Source organism: Perna viridis, chromosome 7, assembly GCF_037379345.1.
Source record: "Perna viridis isolate PV_CMFRI_1.1 ecotype Kerala chromosome 7, ASM3737934v1, whole genome shotgun sequence".
In the NCBI taxonomy this organism is placed as follows: Eukaryota; Metazoa; Mollusca; class Bivalvia; order Mytilida; family Mytilidae; genus Perna; species Perna viridis.
This window is the reverse complement of record NC_142451.1, coordinates 33,057,396-33,079,606: the sequence shown is the minus strand read 5'-3', so window position 1 is coordinate 33,079,606 and position 22,211 is coordinate 33,057,396. Positions and strand designations below refer to the sequence as shown.

At 32.3% G+C, this 22,211-nt stretch overlaps 1 protein-coding gene and 1 non-coding gene across 2 annotated transcripts; one reads left to right on the top strand and one right to left on the bottom strand.

Moving 5' to 3' along the window:
• Positions 1 to 3,488: 3,488 nt before the first annotated feature.
• On the bottom strand, positions 3,489 to 3,561 carry Trnar-ccg (transfer RNA arginine (anticodon CCG)). The gene has a single exon. It is a non-coding gene; the product is annotated as a tRNA-Arg (tRNA).
• A 1,162-nt stretch (positions 3,562 to 4,723) lies between these two features.
• Positions 4,724 to 20,748, top strand: LOC148612368 (alkyldihydroxyacetonephosphate synthase, peroxisomal-like). The gene is made up of 19 exons (XM_088593722.1): positions 4,724 to 4,949; positions 5,794 to 5,883; positions 6,411 to 6,501; positions 6,900 to 7,020; positions 7,811 to 7,885; positions 8,457 to 8,528; positions 9,793 to 9,872; positions 10,235 to 10,315; positions 10,983 to 11,108; positions 11,399 to 11,507; positions 11,930 to 12,057; positions 12,957 to 13,148; positions 14,299 to 14,348; positions 16,450 to 16,519; positions 16,959 to 17,020; positions 18,593 to 18,682; positions 18,900 to 18,999; positions 20,053 to 20,110; positions 20,486 to 20,748. Exons 1-19 carry the CDS (start codon positions 4,894 to 4,896, stop codon positions 20,626 to 20,628), a joined length of 1,794 nt encoding a protein of 597 aa, XP_088449848.1. The 5' UTR covers positions 4,724 to 4,893; the 3' UTR covers positions 20,629 to 20,748.
• Positions 20,749 to 22,211: the final 1,463 nt, after the last annotated feature.

The following is a 22,211-nucleotide window of genomic DNA, read 5'->3' as shown; positions in this document are numbered from 1 at the left end:
TTCGCAGAGGCACAATAACAAATTTACAAAAAAATAATTTTCTGATTGAATTTAAGGTTTAACTAGTTACCAAAATACCAAAAGCGCTTTTTGCGACTTATCACATTAAAGTTTTTCAATGAGAACAAAGAGAGGTATAATTAAAAGCGTTAGATGATTTACATCTTAAAACAAAACAAACAAACAAAGGTTCAACAAAATAAAAATGAACAACATTCGAAATTTACACCAATGTGAACATTTGTTTTGGTTCAGTACTTTTTCTTTGGGGGAAAAATTTCAACGACTGGATTTATTTCAACCTGTCTTGTTCCGATTTTTTCTGAGTTTAATCCAGCAAATCCGAGCCCCATTTCTATTAAATCCAAGAGCATGTCAATCCCGGTTATCGCCAAGAAAACGATTACAACCACTTCCCGACATCCAGTATTCCACAGCTGAAAGAACACAAATCCTGCATTCACAGCAGAAGTGAGTTTAAAATATGCCATAAAATATGGAACGGCTCTATATCGCCTTAAATCTCTGCCAATGATGCACTGAATCATAACAATCGTCAAAAATATGGCAACCAGTCCAAGGAATCCACAATAACCATAAAATATGTACCGCCATAGTTCATTTGTAAAGTAGATTCCAAAATGTTTCCACAAGAAAGCAACTTCGCCAGCATCGAAGCAATAACCAACCCACATACGCAGAATGAATATGCGCACTATCTTTTGTGGTTCTCTTCCAATTATTCTTTCCAAAAATAAGAAAGATATATCCATTTTGCAATTTGATTTATATATCTGGGACTGCTCTATTACCAAATCCTTGTGATAGTCTTATATGTTAGTCGTCATTTTTGTCGATTTAAAAGGTTTTTTTTCTTACAACGTGATTGAAATGAATATTCTTTTGTTTCGAATCTGACATAAATTTGTACAATTACTTAGTAACACCTTATGTCTTTTGTTCAAATGCATTTCTAACGGATTGGAACGACAGTTTTCTTTACCGGATATTAACTGGAAACAAAATACTTACTTGATATTACTTGCAGGTCATGATTTGTTTTGAAATATGTGAAATATCAATGACTGTGTTTTGATTTTGTAAAAGAAAGTGTTGCCCCTGGTTCAATATTGTAAATCATGAGGCTTTAAGGTACTAGTAACACTTTTTGAACCTCAATCTGTAGACCACAAAAACAGGACCATATTAAAATTCCAATTGCATGGTTAGATTCGGCATATATGAGCATGGTTACATCCTGCCTATCAAAAAATTAAATTTGAAAGTTGAAATCAAGCAAACTGGTTTTTTGAACTGCCATTAAAACCAACTTGAAAAGGGGGAACTCTTAATATGCAGATGGCAAAGTCCCTTTAAGATAAATCAGTTCATATTCAGGCCAAGAAATAAGTTACAGAACATGTAAAAAGTAAAAGAAAATGCATATTTCTGGTATTTTTATTTTCATTATTTTCAAAAGCACACATGCACTTTAAGTTATTGTTCGGAAACTGGCAAAAAAAATTATTTTCTTCACCTATTTTGGTCCAATATGGTTAAAATCATAACCTGTAGAATCAATACCAGAGTGACTTTTATGATATGGAACCCTGGAACAATTTCATAGAAATCCATACACTTTTACTGTTATTTTATGCGAAAACAGGAAGTATTATTTGTTCTTGAACCTTGTAATTCACAATTACAAAGCGGTTTAAGTCGTAACCTCCAAAATCTACCCTTGCCCGGCAGACTTTTGTCGTACAATTTTACAGAGATCCATGCATTAATACAGACCACTTGAATGTCTACGAACGACGACGACAAAAAAAAAAAAAAAAGAACATCTTGAATACATTTTTTTGCGGTCGTATAAAACTATTTGACTCTTTAGTTTAGTATCCTATAAGAAGTGAGGTTGGGGAAACTGGGAACTCAGACTTCTGATATGAACTTCTATACACATAAAATTTATACAAGAAATTTTAGATATTTATGCCTGTTTATCAGAAAATATAAGAACACCAGGAGATAACCGTTTGCGCCACTGGTACGTTTGCGTCAATGTGAACTCATTTGCGGCATAAATTAAGTACTCGATTGAGCCATTTTGATAAAAAAAATGTGAAATGAAATAAGATAAACCTGTGAACTTGCAATGAAATATACGGGGCCATGATACATGTAGGTACATAAAATAAAAAAAATATATTGTGAGCAAGTATTCTTTCCGTTGCCTTTGTATTACACGTTGCTTCATGTGTATATACATTTCCAAAGATCCTATATGTACCGTAATGTTCATCAGTAAATATACTCCAGCAATGCTAGAGGTTGTCTGGCAAGCTACTATCTCACTTGGTGCCATCCTAACGTCTAGGATCTGACACGTTGAAAGCTACCGCAAATGTGAATTAGCTAAACGTGTTTTAAAATACTTTAAGTCTTTTATTTACATAAAAGAACTTTAACCTACCGGAAATGGAGCGATAAAAATCCTTAATATTTGTTAAATACCTAGAAAACATTTGTAATAAAGATAGTAGTCAAAATGACCAGCAATTTCGAATTAGGTCACTAATTGAAAGAATTTGGATAAACCTAACGGTTTAGGAGATATATGTGAAAAACTTCTGTCTGACCCTTATGTTCTATTTTTAGTAATGGCGGCCAGGTTTTTTGCCGAATCAAAAATCCCCACGTCAGTTCTATGCAAGATACCCTAAGAAACATTCATACCAAGTTCCGTTTCAATTAGTCAAGTAGTTTCAGAGGAGAAGAGTTTTGTATCATTGTTAACAACGACGACGGACGACGACGGCGACGGACGCCAAGTGATGGCAATAGCTCACATGGCCTTTGGCTAGGTGAGCTAAAAAGAACTCAGCTAATATGGAAACCTTACGCAATTATAACTTAATTAGGGAACCAAGGTTATAGCGGTAATCAAAAGAATGTAATTCAGGGACAAAGACCAGACATGGAAAACAGACATACACAACAAAGAACATAAAGTAACTAATATCATACATACAAAGTAACAAAAGTAAATGAGCAACTCAGACTCCACTAAAAACTGGGAGCATGGGCCAGGTGCACTGGTAGGGTAAGCATCCTCTGCTTTTCTAGAAACACCCGCCGAGTTGTTCACAAAAAGTCAAGTCCGGGGTAGACAAACGAGGAAAGGAAAACTATAAGCCGTTGAATAAATCAGTTTTCATGGTGCTGATGGATACACCATAACAATCCACGAGTTCATGATGACGACCATAAAACTTCTGTTGTGATGACTTCAATCTTGTAGCAACTTTTCATTTCAAATATATAGCTGAATTTCATTGAACATAGCTGAAATATTGCTGCTCGGACGTTAAACCCCAACAAACAATTACCTTTTCCTGTATACACAAATAAACAAATATTTGAACTTGAGATGCTTACATTTCAATCACTTCAAGGAACACGAAAAAAATTTACAAAATTGTCTACGACCCTGATGGGACTCGAACCCACAATCTTCGGCTCCGGAGGCCGACGCCTTATCCATTAGGCCACAGGGTCACCACCAAAATACTATTTTAATATCAAATTTAAACTTATATATATCTTTCCTCAGTCATGTTATATCAAAATTATCAAATGTTTTAAATCATCAATATATTGTAAGAGAAAAATATTTCCTTGAATGTAAATACTACATATTCTTTGATACCCAAAACAGAAAAGGATTATTTAGGAAAACATCCGAGAGTTACGAAACATTAAGTGACATTTTGTACCAATTGAATGTCATACCCAACTTTTCGGACCCTCCTAATGCTGACCGTGCTTACCGGAACTGCGTGACTTTCCATTTAGTCAAAGGACTGTCGCCTCGCGTTATAATTTATAATATCTTTTATTACCTTTGCGTAAAAACTAGTTTCCATATGGCAAATATATGATAGCGACATACAGAAATACGAATCCCTGTTGAAGAAAAATGTTATAAATAGAACAAATGTCTGTTCAGTTATAAAAACAGTTTTATATTCTCCATTTATAGTTGTCCATTAATAATTATAAATCATATGTCAGAATAATACGCGTACGTTACCGTGTCACTTTGGATCATTGAACTTATTCAAATCATTAAATATTTAAGCATAGGCCTATGATTTATTTGATTTTTGAATATGTGTGACTTGAGTCCAACAGGGAGTGTATATTAGAGGGTCCCCTGTAATTTTAAGTCTCTGGTCCAAAGTAAACCTTAAACCTGTCGAATGAACTCGTTGTTGAAATTTGATTATTATGGTACAATAAGATAATAGTATATTTGTATTTGTTAATACACGGTACATGCGATACTGTAATACAAAGACATTTTATTTCACACCGATTTATATCGGTAAAATTTTGTCCCATTCTTGATAAAAATAATTGTGCATATAAGAAGACTATGATTTGTGCAAAAATCCTTGGTAATTTCAGAGACATATAAATATACAATGTATATTTCATGTCTCTGGTAATAAAGTCCCTGATTTGACAGAATCCAATAAAAACTGTTTCATTATCCCATGAAATGATAGTGAACCCTTATGATTATCCTAATTAGTTCAATTTAATGCAAGGAGTTGAAGGCATGTCAGCTCTTTACTACTCTATTTACTAACGTGTGTAAAGTTACGTTGTGTTTTTGGTTCGAAAAAAATAAGGGACGATTTTATCTTTTGTTAATACTCTTCTCGGAGTCTCTCTGCTTTAGCCATTATTTTGTTGGAACTTTGACCATCGCCTGATGTTTTATGCAACCACTCGATATTTTACCTGTTAATCTATCGAAAAACGAAGTCTTTCACACAGAACTCACATACACCAGATTTTTTGCGAGTTGTTTAATGCAACAGGATGGACAGCAATGCAGGAACATCACGAAATGAATCTCCATCCCTACCAAAACGCCGGTAAAAAAACTGAAAAAAAACTTGGGTGCCAAGTTTTCAGAATTTAATTTGCCTAATATAATAGTTCTATATATATTTTTTGTAGAATTATGGAGACATGTATGTCCAGAAAAACATTCTTAATCTAAATTTACACACCAGCAATAGTTCAAACTTCCTCTGTGTCTGACTCTCAGGCTCAGGCCTGCAACTCTGACATAGATTTTTGTATGTTATAAGGGTTGAATGATTATGTTTAATTAAAAGATCAATAAAGATTTCAACACATTTTCACTTCTTGTAATTGACATGAATTCGTAAATTGCTGACAGATGCATGTTTACGGATTTTAAATTTTCATGTCCACTTACTATTCACGAGAATTAGTCGCAGCAAACTTGAAGTTACTGACTAAAACACTAAAATAAGTTGGTTTACAGGAATTGATTTCAAGTAAAGTGGTTTGCTTTATATAGATGAGACTAATTTTGATTGCTTTCAAATATCCACTTCCTGTGCAAGTAGCGTACATGTATATATGTATCTAGCATAACAGTCTTATAAATAGGGATTGTGTTATTATATAAATCAAGAGATTAAAGTTTGAAGCAAATAGTGATATCATAGTACATAGACTGAGCTTCCTCAGATCCTGCAACCAGTCTCTTTTTTATTTGGATATTGATACGTGTGTATGCTGGGTTGGGACCCCAGCCAGGAAATTTAAATAAGAAAGAGGAGGATCAGAGGAAATTTGTACTAGGACTAAGAATTAGAGTGCCTAGAATGTAATTTTTTATGAGTTTATTATTCATTACTGTTCATATTTTAAAAGTATTCTTAAATTTTTAAATATTATTTTCAGACAAGAAGTATTAAAATGGAATGGATGGGGCTACAAAGATTCCAAGTTTAAAGTCAACAAAGATGGTCAGGTTGAATTAACTGGAGAAAGGTACTTTAAATGCAACATGTAATAAACCTATCAGAAAAGTACTTACGATGTCTTGAAGAACATTGAAAAGTCTTATGATTACACAGGGAAGTTTGAAATATATATTAGTTTGCATTATGTCTGCCTTTGGAACACAATAAGTCCTTTGGGAATTTCAGTTTTCTTCTCCTCAAAGGGAACATTAAGCATTATTAATAATTTTCTCTGCTGTAATTTACTGGCTCTGGAAGATGGAGAACAATAATCAACCAATCGGATTGCCTGAAACCAGACTTAATGAAAAAAATTGACAATATGGAAAAAAATTTGAAAAAAACCCTTACCCCAAGATTTCTGGTCTTTACATCTTTTTGGTATGTGAATATTTTTTGATAGGATAGGTTGCATTTTGAATTCAAGGTTAGTTCTGTTTTGCCAATATTACCAACCTAACTGTCCAATATTTTTATACTAGGGTGAATATATCTGTTTGTCCTTATTTTCAAGCAGGATCATTGATGCTAATAGTGTTATGGCTTTATTTCTAGATACAAGTTAAGTGGGCAGACTTTACCTTTATTAAAAGATTGGATGATGGCTACAGTTGGTATTAGTTTGGACCATAAAACACCAGCACAGGTGAGGTATTCAAGGCTTGAGAATATACCTTATATTTAGAAACAGCATTTTATACCAGTTGATAAAGTTGTTTATTTTGAAGAGTAAGTAATTGAATATTTATTTACATTCCCCAGTAAATGGAATCAAAATTTTAAAGGCATTTCTTCATGGTTTTTAGGGAAAGCAAGTCATTTTGTCTTATGGTAATAATGATCATCAATTTATTGACCAGGAAATCAATCAGTTTCATTGACAACTGTACATCTGTGCTAGCTTTCTAGTGATGATATCATTCTGACTACTGTCTGTGCAAAGTAAATCTCCAACATAAAAAAAAATATATTTCACAATGTAGCCAAAAAAAAACCATCTTATGTCTAAACAGTTCATTCTGATTACATTTTAACTCATTATAGCCCGAACTGACAGCCAAAGATATCCAAGCACCAATTAAGAATGACATGTTTATTGAAGAATTGAGAAGAACAGGAATTAGTCAGTCAGATGATTGTCAAGACAGATTGTTTAGAGCCCATGGTATGTTTTATGATAAGATACATTGATAGCATTGAAACCTTACAAAATCAGACTATTGATAAGTATACATATAGCAAAAGTCATAAATGTTAAATTTCCAGAAATAAGTCCACTTTGTACCATTTCAAAGGAAAAATCATGTATGTTTTTAGGGTCTAAGATTCTAATTGAGGAAAAACTGTCAATTTCTTAATTTTATCAGAGCATTGTTCCATTAAAAATCTCAAATTAAGGTTTTTCTCATATTCTCAATTTTTTCATCAAGTCTGAATTCAATGAATCTGATTGGTTCAAAATTTAGGTGAAAAAAAAAGATCTGATGAATACTGAATTCAATATTTTTGAGGAACTGAGCCATTATGGGGTCAAAGTTTTAGTTTTGGTTGAGAAATCTGGCTGTAAAACAAAAAAGTGTCATTTGAAAAGTTCATTGTAGCCTTACCTGGTTATAATTATAAATGGCTAACAGCTTGAACAGTTTGTATGCACTAAGTTACAGGTGCTATCTAACTTAAAGAGATAAAAAAAATATGACAATATACAATAATAGAGCCTATGATTTGAGATACATGTACTGATGAAATTACTGAATCAATTTTAGGTGATTTTTTATGTTAATGGCTGAAAATTTTGATATTTCTTAAAACATTCTTTGCTAAGTAAAAACTTCAATCATTACAGAAAGTCATGGTTTGATACCAAGAAATACAGGTAATAATTTTATAGTTTGTAGATCTATCTATGCTACAGTGAAGACTTTTGACCTTTAGTTTATTTTTGTATTTTTCAGGTCACACATTACATGAGATATTCCTGCTGAGAGAAGGAAAGTTTAAAAGAATTCCAGATCTTGTTGTTTGGCCTTGTAAGTTTTTTTTTCACATTCCATATACAAATTTTAAAATTATAGGAAACTAGTGAAAGTATTGATATTTTGTAGCAACGTTGTATATTATTTGAGATCTTAAAATAAGTTGAAATCTAATTATCAAACCTTTGTCTTGTAATGAATTAATCATTCAATCTTCTTTTGTATAAATTAAAATTATGCATATGATCTCTGTATTCAAGGCAGTATTTCCATAAAACTTTATACATACACAAGTAAATTGTAAATTTTAACCATTTAAAGGTTCTAAATCAAAATTGTAAGGCCAAAACAAAAAATAGTTTTGCTTCTTGGTACTCTCAGGAAAAAATAGAGTAGGTATGCTGGGAAATTACTTTATTTTTTAAAAATATTTTACATTGAGTTTAAAGGGAAATGATCTTAACTTTAACGATGCTTTGGCCAAAATGACCATAGTGTATACACAAAAAAATAGGGTTGGTAGGTTAGCAGGAAACAGACATTTGTTGTTTTTTTAGCCTATAGGATGCATTTTTTGTAGCATTTTTACATTTTCTGATGAATGAGTTGTTCTTTTCTATTTCAGCTAGTCATAAAGAAGTAGCAAAAACTGTGGATCTGTGCTGTAAACATAATGTTGTTTTAATACCATTTGGTGGTATGTAGAAATATATTCAGGAATTGGGATAAAATTAACAGCTAAAAAAGAATTATTTCCCCTTAGTTGCAATAAACTTAAATAGGAAACAGATTTGGCTAAGTAAGGAAAGGATTTTAAGTTTTTATATTAAATATTTGAAAATAAAGACAAGTTGGTGATAAAATCATACCTTCTATTGAACAAGTTGGTGGAATCACCTTGTCCATCTGCCTGTCTGTCAGAATTTCAGTGCAATTATCTCAGCTACTAATGTATGGATTGATTTCAGACTTGTGGTTTAAAATAGATAGGGCATGTTGCAAGTGAATTCAAATGCTCTCTAATATCAACTTCTTGTATAAGTAGGGGTACACCTTGCTTGACAATACATACAACTTCATGTTATTTAATGGTTTTTCTGACGTGAAGGAACTACTGTCAGTTGCATTACAATATCTTAAATTTTTACTTTTAGAAAAAATTAATTTCTACTCTAATTTTTGTCTATAAACAAATTTTGTTTGTTATATATTTTTTGCTTGGTTTTTATGGAAAACTAATCATACAACCCAGTTAAAAATAAAGATCTTTTCATTTTCTGAAATTCATAGTTACATCTATACAATTAATCAATTCCAAGCTCAGCTGATTTTTGTTAAACCATTGGCATTGTTACCAACAAATACAGTACCTGAACCGATCTGTGCTACTAAAATTGCGATCAGTCATCGGTCACTGGTCGGTTTCCGATCAGTCATCATGGAGTTGGTTGTTTCGTTTGTCAATTTTACACACATTTACATAATGCAATAGATTAAACATCAGTTAATTAATTTTATTTTACATTTGTTTTATTGGACTCATTTCAGTGCAAATTCTTAAATTTACATGAACCGATCATCCGTCATTTAACATAACAAAACTGCAGTCCGACTGGTCACTGGTCATCAGTTATTGATCCATCATTGATCAATCAGTCAGCGATCATAGATCCATCAAAAAGTTGTGTGGATCGGTTCAGGGACTGTACTAGGATTCTACTGTGAATCTGATGTACACCTATCCTAATAATTTTCGTGATTGCTTTATTTTGGCAAATTTTATAAACAAAAAAAAAAAAAACATTGCAAAACAATTTGCCTTCAATTTGTTTTTTAATTATGGAATAGATGTTAGACAGAATGGAAGTTACAAAAATAAAAAGCAGAAAATTTGAATTTATATCCTGCAATGTGAAAATGAGTTGGTTTATGATGCCTTTATGTTGATGTACATTATGTAGGTGGTACAAGTGTATCCAGTGCTTTAGAATGTCCTCCAGAAGAACAAAGAATGATTGTATCATTAGATACATCACAAATGGTATGTCCTATAATGCTTTGTTTACCAGCAAAATCAGGTGTGAGTTAATAACTTAAGTGCTTTCCTTTTATGGTCTTATAAACAATGTCCAGTAAAGTTTGTTGTCGCATTTCTGATCTAGTTTTACAGTTTAAAATTTGGATTACTATCAAGAAAAGACAAAACTTCATCTTTTTCTCTAAAATGCTTGTACTTGGTTGTTTTTGGTGAAATTTTTCTGAATATTAAAATGCTGTGCAATAAAAATATTGTGTGTAAATTGTATATTTGTATGACATTACAAATGAGTTGACATTTTTGATATATTATATTTAAATAAACTGTGTTAACTAAATATTTCTTTTTTTGCTTCTATATTTCAGAACAAAATTTTGTGGATTGATGAGAAAAATTTAACAGCATGTTGTGAAGCTGGTATAATAGGTCAAGATCTAGAACGAAGGGTAAGCCAAATGAATATTTGTTTTTGGAAACCTTGTAGATTAGTCATTTCTCATATACTGTCTTCACATTTGCTAGCCTTAAGTGCATGATATTTTGAGTAGATCATAAACACATAAGCATATACAAAGACGTTCAGTGCATTAATGATTTTAAAATGTTCCTTTAAAGAGTAGAATTAGTATGATAAAATGCCTATTTAAGTAATTAAATTTGTCATTTATTTTAGGAATAGTTTTCTTTAAAATTAAATTAACATCTGCCCTAGAATATAATTTGCTTTAACAGACCCAAACAAAGTAATTCATTTGACAGTGCTCTAGGGTTTTCAAAAAATGTTAGGTTTCTCTTGGAAAACTCAAAAGAATGATTAACTTTGCCACAATTAAAATCAGCTATCAGAACTTAACAATTCCTGTTAGAAGTTCCAGTTTTCTACTTTCCTAAAAGAAAGTGGAACATAATAAGCAACTTGCCAACCCCAAAATTGCCTAAGTGATGGGATCCTAGAACACTGGCTCTACATTTCCTGTCCATATAATCTGAGAGAGTTTTAGATACTAACAATATGTGAAATATTTCTGAGTAATGGTAATTGGTAAAAGATATTCTTCATTTATGCGTGTGTCAAGGAGAGTAAATACATGCTTTTGTCTACTTTTGATTTAGTTGGCAGAGAAAGGTTTCTGTACGGGACATGAACCAGATTCCATGGAGTTCAGCTCACTTGGAGGATGGGTGGCTACTAGAGCATCAGGAATGAAGAAAAATATCTATGGCAATATTGAAGATTTGGTAAACTGATATTCCTAGACTGTACTTAAGGGTTCAGATTAACTAGAGAAGATTTGAGGTTCTAAATCATCTGGATTATACATTTGAGTACAAGTTGGAGGGGGCTTGAGGTCCTTGATCTTCTTATATTGGTAGATCATACTTGTTTGGTTTCATATACTGAGATACTCATAGTTAATTTTCTGATTTATGTGTAAAAAAATAGATCAAAGTACTATTTTTTTTTGTTTTAATGATGCAACAATATTTATAAAAAAATGAATCTTAAGTTTTCGTTCTTTCATTTTTAGGTTGTACATGTAAAATTTGTAACACCTCAGGGTGTAATGGAGAAAAGTTGTCAGGTTCCCAGAATGTCTTCAGGACTAGATATACATCATTTTATAATGGGATCAGAAGGTGGGTTGTTAAAGTTTTTCTTTTGAAGCAACAAAACATGTATAGATCTGGGTCAGTTTTTCTTTCTATCCATCACACATCAGCTTTAGATTTAGATTTTTTCAGTGGTGATGTAGAAGGAACGAAAAGAAGCCAATTTATGGTTTTTAATTAGGAAGTTCTGGTGAAAAAAAGTAGTCATTTTTGTCTTTCAGATTATTGTTAATGTTGATCTTTTTTAAGCTTTTTTCTGTCAAATTATTTCTAAGTATTATCTTCTTGATAGAGTAATCAAGGGAACTAAGATTCTAGCAGAAATCAAATGAATGTAATCCAGGGACAAAGACCAGATATGGAAAACAGATAACCACAACAAAGAAACAATGAAAGAATAATTTATAAATACTTGGTTCCTGTCTTAATTGAGTAAGAATCTTTTACAGGTACTTTAGGTGTAGTTACAGAGGTAACATTAAAAATTAGACCAATGCCTTCATGTAGAAAGTATGGTTCAATTGTGTTCCCACAGTTTGAAAACGGTGTCAACTGTCTGAGAGAAGTTGCTAGACAGGTAAGTTTGAAAAAAAAAAAAAACAAGAGCAAATTATATGTTTTATAAGTGTAAGTATTTGTAAAGATGAGGTAAAATGAGAAAATTAGTGATATGCATGGCAAAAACCCAGCAATCTGAGGATATAATTTCACTTAAGATTAATTTCTTTCTTTAAAAGGCCACTATTTAATTTCATCATCACTGGATTTGTTCAGAATTTTTTTAATAGAATGTAAGGTAAATGAGATTTTTGACAGAGTTATATACCCTTGAAATGTTCATTTTCAGTGCATTTCAATGAAATTATAACTCAGTTTACCAAAAAAAAGAATGGAAAATCTTGTCCTATTTCCTTGATTCTGATGGTTCAGATTGTCAAATTGCACTTACAAAATGGTTGTTTTTTTTCTTCCATGTTTCACCCACTGCAGAATTCTGACAGAGACTGACACTTAAAATACATTGTATAGTGACAGCCTTGATAGTGTAGCATTTATTTACCAATTATAAATTTTTAATGTTTTGTGGCTGTATTTACTTTTCATTAGTAACTTTGATGTTTAAGCACTAGTACCTGAACTTTTTCTTATTGAACATTCATACCTCAGTGACTGTTGGTAGCTTAATATCCTAGTACTTGTGGTTTTATCACTATAAACATACGGTATCAACATTCATTGCTGACATGCTGCATAAGTACAAGTACAGTTTCAAAATGAAAGTATTGGCACAAGTTGAATCAATAGAAAAAAATTGTAATAGTTTTGCAGTGTTGATGTTTTATCAAATTAAAAATACATTACTACATTGGAATATATATAAATGCTTTAATGAAAAATTATTTGAATGGTGTCAATGACAAGCTTAATGCATTTTAATCCTGTAAATATAAGATTTCATCCTTTGCATTTTTACAGAGATGTGCTCCAGCATCTATTAGGTTAATGGACAATCAGCAATTCCAGTTTGGTCATGCATTAAAACCAGAAACCAAATCATTACTGCAAAGTTTCATTGAAGGCATTAAAAAGTTCTACATCACCAAACTGAAGGGATTCGATCCACAGAAACTTAGTGTTGCTACCTTACTGTTTGAAGGAACTGCTGAGGTTAGTGATCTGTGGTCCTTTTCACAAAAAATCGTAAGTGTAAAATTTATCGAAAGTTGTGACATCATAAGTATTGTTACGACAAATTGTTCACTTGCAACTTTTTGTGAAAAAGGCTGCAGAATCTTTGTTGTTGAGATCTTAATAGACTTAGCCTCTCTTTGTGAAGATTGATTGTTGGGGTTTAACATCCGAGCAGCAATATTTCAGCTATATTCAGACAATGAACATGAAATGGATGACAAAATGAACATGAAATGATGAAATGAAAAAAAAAGGATGGGGCACAAGAATAATAGGGTCGACAAATTTTGATTGCCACAAGATAAAAGGGAGGGATGGGCAGGGTCAGGCAATTTAGCCTCCTGCAAAGTGCAAAGGTTCCTACTCCTATCGAATACCACAGCAGGGTTCATTAACATGCGAGGAACGTGGCATCTTTCCCAACATGGTGCACCACTATGGTTTGCGGTCAGGTTTTCCGTATTATAGCCTGACAACCCCAGCATGTAACATGCCAGGGGTACCCCATTCCACCACCTGGGGCACACAACCCAGCTGCTCTGTGGGCAGAGCGCCTAGCCCCTGGCTAGGTTTCTGAGCACTATTTAGTTGCCTTTTACGACACGCTTAGCACTGTTGCAGGCCTATTCTTTTGATGCCCGGACCTGCACGGGGCTCTCTTTAGGAGGAATTTAATTAAATGTTTGAACACCACAAAGCTCTTCATAATGATTATATTTGTACTATAAGTATGTGTATAGTAAACATGTTAGAATATAACATTCTTGTCACTACAAAACACTAGCAAGAAGGCAAAGCTTAATCTTGAACTTCGAAATGAAAGAACAAAAATAGACTTTAAGATCTTGTGTACACAAGATAACTGAATGAACAAATTTAGTTCTGAACATTTTTAACCAAGATATTTTGTGTGTTCTGTTGTACTGATATTTTAAATAAATGAGAAAAAAATAATTATTAGGGTTTTACTTGATAACATTTTTAAAAGATGATATCAGGTTGGAAATAAGGAGAAATATAATAATCTCAAAAAATCATCCACAAGTCTTGAATGTTTCACAGACGTAGTAAAATTGTGCTATGGTACTTATAGTCAATACATTTGTACTGTATGTTTTTGCTTTAGGAAGTAGCTGCTCAAGAGAAGAGAGTTTATGACATTGCTTCTCAGTTTGGGTATGTTTAGTTATGAATGCTTGAATAATGTAAAAGTTCTTTTGCATATTTTATACCCACATTCATGGTTTCCTTACATTAAATTTGTAATGTGGGCACACATAGTGATTTTTCTTTGTAGAAACATTGATAGTCAAATTAAATCCAAGTGACAAAAATTGTATAAAGGTATACCGAAATGTACAGTAGTCCCTCTCTGAATGCCTCCCCTGACCAATGGCCACACATCTTATGCGACTACATTTTAATTGCATTATAAACAGCTACCCCTCTAACACGACCAGAGGCCACATCTTCGAACGAAAACGAAGATCTAGCCTCGTATCTGGCCATTTTAATCATCAGTATATACACCGTCGGGTGTCAGTGGAGATCATGTTGAGTGCTTTTTCTCAGTATATTTTCAGTAGGTATTAAATTGAGTGTCAATTACTCTGAAGCCCTTAGATCAGGTGAACAAAATTGTAAACATGTCAAGCATGGGCAACGTAGTATGAAATTAATCTGGTGAATCAGTCATAATTACTAATAAAAACATGACCAGATATTTCAAATTACAAGCATGAGTTGTTACCTTTTTTTAATCTGTTTGCAATACATTTAGGTCAGAATTTTAATTGATTTAAATTAGCACCACCTGCGAATGTGTTATGACATGCTGTAAGTGGGCATATATTTGCACTTGAAAGAATCCATAACTCGGGAATGCTCAATTTGATAATGTTTTTCCAGTCAAGAATCTTTCATAGTTTGTTTATGTATTCTGACAGTTTTAAAGTTGTGTATTACGATTAGCATAGATTTTATAAAACATAGTCATATTCATTCATAAAATTTAAAGCAGCAAGGATCAATTATCTTTGTCAATCAATCACCGGTTTGATTGACTGCTTTTGTCTTGCAATATATTTCTAATTACGAATTTTGATGTAGTCAAATAATTTTACTATGTAAGCTGAGGTCGGTAAATACAATGGGTTTGAAAGTTCAAAGGTCTACAACACAAATGTCCGAAATGCAAAACAAAAAAATTCAACTTTTAGACAGAAAAATAGGTAAAAAACTTTATTTGATAGTTAATTGCCACTTTGCCTTTAGAAAAATATACATTAGATGTACATAACAAATATGAAATAAAACTCTTAATAATTTGTGTACTTGTACATTACAATGTTCATATAACAGAAGCAAATAAACATTTTCAATGAAATGCTGAAATTGGCTTAACCTATCCAGAGAGACCACTTTTCTTATGTAGCCAGTTTTGGACTGCAGTATTGTATTGCTACATAGAGAGAGGGACTACTGTAATTCCCTAAGGTTTTTTGACAAGTTAAGAATGTACCTGGCTTTCAGGCCTTACCTTTTCTCTTTTGAAGGTTTATTATTACCTATTTTTAATACGATACCAATAAAATAAAAATAAAAAAAAAAAACACCTAGTTATCAATTCTTCTGTCTTTGAGCAATGTAAAAGCAACATCTTATCACTTTTTACATCTACCCTATAAAGTTGCCAGGTATAACGTGATACCTTCTAAAATATGGCCATTTAAAGTTGTTTTTACACCCATTTTTTTTTTTTTTGCACAAGAGTTATCTTTTTTTAAATATTAAAGAATTGCAAACATAGTTCTTTTTGGCAATTATGTAGTCTAAATAAAGGATATTCAATATAACCCAGCATGGTTGGGTATCATTTAATGTACCATTAGATGCCAATAAAAAGGCGAAGAAAATGTCTACCTTCCTTATTGGTATTCATGAAAAGAAATAACCTGAGAACCAAGAAATGAACTTTGAATGGCCTTATTTAAAGTATTATTTAAGGCTAATGACACTATTTCAAGCTTGCTATTAAATGAGACTTTATGACCATGTATCTCCATTTCTTTAGACAGAATTTTAAACATCAATCAAGAAGATGTTATTTATTGAATTTTCCCACAGAAAAATGATATGTAAATTAACAGTTTAGATATAGATATTTTTTAGTATTGTCATTAAGTAATATAGCACAGTATGAAGAAAAGCAATTTGAAGAAGATTGAAAGTAGACCTATGCAACAAAGACCTGATTTAATAATATTTTATCTTACAGTGGTTTACCAGCTGGTGCTGAAAATGGAGAAAGAGGATACATGTTAACTTTCGTCATTGCTTATCTTAGGGTAAGTATTATAGAAATGATTGTATTGATTGTAACTTTAATCACATTTTATTCTGTTAACTCCATGTCCCATCCATGAAGACCAGTCGTAACATGAACAGGACATTTCAGAGGATATAGTGATGACTAGTTGACTTGTTGGAGTCAATATAATGTGTTGCCTACCTGTAGGCTGTTGCTTCTGTGGGCTAGCAAAATAAAAATAAGCTCAGTGTATTGGTTTAGTACAAAGCAGGGTCTTTTTGATTGGTCTATCATTCTGATCCTGAAATGCATGAAATATCTACCATAGGTTGTTAAGCCATAATTAATTATTCATTTTTTTAATATTTGTGAAGTGTTCATACATGATAGGTTAAAAGCTTTCTTTACATTTTAATCTATGAGTCTTACATTTGGAAACATATTAATGTATGTGTTTTTCCCCCTTATTTTTATAGGATTTAGGTTTTGATTATTACATTGTTGCAGAATCCTTTGAAACATCTGTTCCCTGGGATAGGTATGTTAAATACTATGCTAAGTGAATTGTGAAAAAAAAATATTTACAACTTTATCCTAAAACTAAGCTTTCTACTATACAAATAATGGGTGTTGAATAACGCAAAGCTTTATTCCTCCACTGCATAATATTATCTCCTGGTTGCCTTTTCAGTTATAAGCAACATCAAAAAACAGGAAATAGATACAGTGAAACTTCTCCAAACCGGCCACCACTGGGACAAGAGAAAATGGCCAGTTTATAGGGGTGGCCGGTTTTGTAAAAAAAGCAATGCATTCTAAGAACAGTTTCCATTAATGTGTTCTATAACCCTACACCTTGTCAGTTTGTTGGTCGAGACATGTATAATACCAATTCAAAACTTTTGGCCTTTTATTACATTTCAAAGCTTCCATCATTTGTAAATGATTTGATTTTACAAACGGTGCTGCTGACAAAATAATGTTCACGGTTTTGAAAGAATGTGTATTAGAGATCAAAGGGCTGTTGATGGTAATTAATTATTTGTATTGTTTCTGTTAATTACCTATCAACAAAGTCTAATAATTTCAACCCTATGTTGTTTTGGCTTGGGTACAGGTCACATTAATTGACAGTTAAAATATCGTAAAGATCGAATATTAAATGACCCCGGTTGCCTGACGTGTGTACACTCCAATAACAGCCAACCAGTGACAAAACCAGTGACAAAAGGTAATGTCTGGATTAAATTTGTTGTTAAAACTACGGTCCTCTTCAGTTATCATCTGTCCACTGATGAAATGCAAACCGGTCAGTGAATGAATTATTAATTACGTAATATTACATAATCATTAACAGTTTTGCTGACACATTTATTACAGGTGAACAATAACCGGTTGGCCGGAATTGAAAGGTTGTTTTTATTTGAATTATGTAACTAAAACTATGAAAAATCGGCTGATGCACAGTTTTAGGGGGTGGCCGGTCTATAGAAGACAAAACACACAGGTTTTAAGATATATCGGCTGGGACTTTTGAAAATGGCCGGTTTGAAGGGAAGACCAGTATTCTGAGGGTCCTGTTTGGAGAAGTTTCGCTGTATTAAGTTTAAAGGTGCCCTTGCAAACCACCATGCTCAAAAGATTCCTGAAAAAAGCTATTTTGGACAAATTTCACTTGTTTTATTTAGAAAATGTGGTTACAGGATAGAAGCAATACATGAACATTGCTGAAAATGTCAGTATATTTATTTGTACTCGCTTCTAAACAGTCAGTTTAGCTCCGGTAATCCTTTTGATCTGACAGTTTTTAAAGCTCATCAAATAAATTGGATATTTTACCGGCAATATACATGTATTGTATATTGTATCATTCATTTGTGTTTTTTTTTCTCAAAAGAATGGCTTAATGAACCAAATTTAGTAAATATATCTATATTTGATTTAATTAATTTGTTGTTGATTGCTTTTCTTGCAGTCATATTAAACAGTAAATCCTCAACTTTGCTCGTGTTTTGCCAAAAAGAAGAATGGAAATGACATTAAAATCAGCAATTTCTTGTATGAAAACAACATTATTATTCTAAATTTTTCTTTATAAATATCTTTTCAGATGTCTTGATTTGTGCAATAATGTAAAGGATAGACTGTATAGAGAATGTAAAGAACATGGAATACAGTTCCCACCATACATTACATGCAGGTTTGTGTTTATTTAAGCCTTGATTTTAAATGAAATAATGATTTTGAGAACCAAGTTTAGTATGCAAATGGAGTACTTTTTTGTATTAGTGATTACTTGACATGCAATTTTTTTTGCTCAGGCATTTTCTTTTAAAATTATTGCTATTTGAATTTTTAACACATTTTTATTTCTCATTACTTTCCTCTTGATTAATATGGACAATATCTTTTTACAGGGTAACACAGACATATGATGCAGGAGCGTGTGTGTATTTCTACTTTGGTTTTAATTACAGAGGCATTTCAAATCCAGTTCAAGTTTATGAGGCTATTGAGGTAAACCTGTTAAATATGGTAGAACCTGTTTTAAGTGACCTCAAAGGGAAATAATGGTCATGTTAAAGATGTGGTCTTTATATACACATTAATTTCACACAGAATGCACTTCATATGGATATTTCAATCATGGTCTTATATGACAGTATTTTTGCTTAATACATTTGTTAGTTAAGACAGATTGGACTGTATGTTTTAATTTCATTCTGCAGTTTTAATCTTATCATAAACCTGCATTACACATGAAGGTTATTACATTGTAAGTAGGTGTATACAATGCAGTTAGTTACTCCAGAAATGTGTATAAACTGATTTTTTTTTGTTGGTCCGCATATTAGGGTGTCCATGGAAGACACAGACAGTGGATGGCACATGCCAAATTCTGTTGTTTTTTTTTTTTTAATCATCCATTAGAGATTACAAGCTCATGTTCTTCTTGATTTGTATATTACTGCAAGGGTAAGAATGAAATAAATTACAAAAAAAGCTGTAGAAACTTTAAAATGAAGGGAAATAACTCTTTGGTTTGTTCATAATGTAGTTGATTTGTTAGGGAACTTTAAACATATACACTGAGTCCTCCACTTTTGATACAAAAATCTCTGTTCTCTCTGACACCATAATGAGTTTAGCATTACATTTGAACAAAGAAATTGGTGGAATATAATTTACCCTCTGATATCATAGAATGTGCATGGTTTCTAAATGGACAGTCTTAATACTTACCGGTATAGTCTGCATCAGCCTGTCCTATGGGTTCCTTGTCTGATTTTTACAGATAGCATAATACCTTTTTTAAGGTCAGGAGAAAAGCATTTGAATAAGTACCGTATTAATTTTATACATTCTGAATTTCCTTACTAGCTCATGCTTGAAGTACTTTTTCTCTTAATTCAAATTAATGCATTTAGGTCACAATGTCTCTTTGATGCCTCTATTTTTAATCTCCATACTTTATACATGTATATAATTGAGCTCTTGTATAGACTATTATGAGACTGATGTTAATTCTGAAACCTTTGTACCAATTTACAGTTTATGGTTTTTCTTCAGAACTTAGCAAGAGAAGAAATCCTAGCCAATGGAGGAAGTATTTCACATCACCATGGAGGTATGTTAAGATATCAAGTTGAAGAAACAATTTTTTTTTCTTTTATTAACACTTTCATAACGTTAAGTTGCACTCCATGTAAGAATCGTGCAAAATGTGTTTCATGGTTGGAAAGCCTACACATTTTTATTAGCTCACCTGTCCATCATTGTGGACAAATTTTCGAAAATGTTTTCCTCTGAAACTCCTAGACCGACAGGATGTAATTTTGGCATGATTGTTCCTTAGACACAGATTTCTACCTAGAGAGCTATTTAAATTACTCACTACCTTACCTTAATTTGTATTGAAATTGGATCTGGTCTATTTCAACTAGCTGTAAAATTCTTGTACATTATTTTTTTTCTAAGGCAAATTATCTTTTTAAACATTTAGTTGGTAAGATTAGGAAGCAGTTTTTGCGACAGACAGTTGGTGATGTTGGATTAGGTGTTATGAGAGCAGTCAAACAACACATTGACCCACAAAACATCTTTGGTAATAACAACTTGATGATTGGAGAGCCATCTAAACTGTAGACAGAAACTTTTTATAGTACTTTCTGAACTGTGATATCTCATAATCATGTATTTATATGCCTCATGATTTTATTCTTAGATCATGCTATCGCATATTACAACAAATCAATTATAATGCTATGCATGTAGTTATTTATTGAGGCCTTTTGATGGATTCAGGATAATTTTACCCCTACTCATTAGAGTGTGTGTTATATTGCTATCACCTTGTCTATCTGTTACAGATTTTTCAACTCCTATTGGAGGGAATGCTAAGGTATTTGAAGTATTGCATTTGCACGATGATTTGTACCTTGCCTCCCCTTCCCAGGTTTGTCGCTCATGTACTTTTTGTTTACCCTTCGACTTAGTAATTTTCTAAATGATGCATTTTGAAAATTGTTTTGTAACAAATTTCTAAGAATGTTTATGAAAATGACCATGTCAACTCAAAACTCCTTCTGGATGTCAGACATTTCAGCCCAGGATTATTAAAACTGTATTTGTAAATTGAGACAGTGTTGGAAGGTACTAAGAATATCAGGGCTGACAAAATTAATGAAAGTGTTTCGAATTTATGTTTCTTCAGTAGCATTTCAGATTTCACTTGTCTCATATCAATGTATCCAATGTCCAACAAGAGCTTCAGTTCAGTTTAAAACAATTTGCTATTGAAACAGTGGTAGAGGTGATACTAGGATCAGAAAAATTCACCAGACAAATGATACTTTTATGTCTATATAATGTATTTTGGAGAAAACCAGACATTCATCTCTCACTATATGCATATGTCAAGAAAGACATCTCTTGTCAAGTACTAATTTCAAATACAATTTTTGTTTCCTGCCATGCAGGGATCTAGAAACAAGGTAATAACAGGTTTCTGGATGTTTTGTAGATGACTCTTCTCTAAAACCGCTTGATAGAATCTATTCGATGTGGTTTTTTTTCTTGTGAATGCTACATGTGCATACTGCATAGCTACTTTGATTTGGCTAATTTTTTTTCCGGTTAAGACTATATAAAGCAGGTTTCAACAATCCAAGACCTTGTAAGCATAATTCCTCTGAAACTCATTGATGGATTATTTTTTTATTTGGTACATGTATTATCTATTGTTTTGAACTGTAGATGCACATACTACACTGACATTTTGATTGTTTCACAAATTGAAAACCTTGTGGACACAAATCTCTGATACCACTGGATGGATTCATATAGTATTTTGTATTATGCATTGTTATAAAGTGTTTACTGAACTCCCATTTGATTCAGCAAATTTTATTGGAGTTGATGTGGCACAACTCTTCTGAAACCGCTTTATAGTTCTTTTTGTACTAGTATATGATGTTGTATAATGTTATGAAGTGTATACTATACTGCCATTTAGTTTTGGAAAAATTTGTTGGGTTATGGGATGACGATGTGGATGCAACTTACACAATACTGTCTAAATATCTAAACCATGTATCATTTATCCATTACTTCTGAATATGAATGTGTTGCTCCCTCAAGATTAACAAGCACCTTCTCTAGTTATATTTCTTTAACTTAACCTGCTACAGTGGAGGGACATTTGGCTATGGTTGTCTCAATTTGCAACA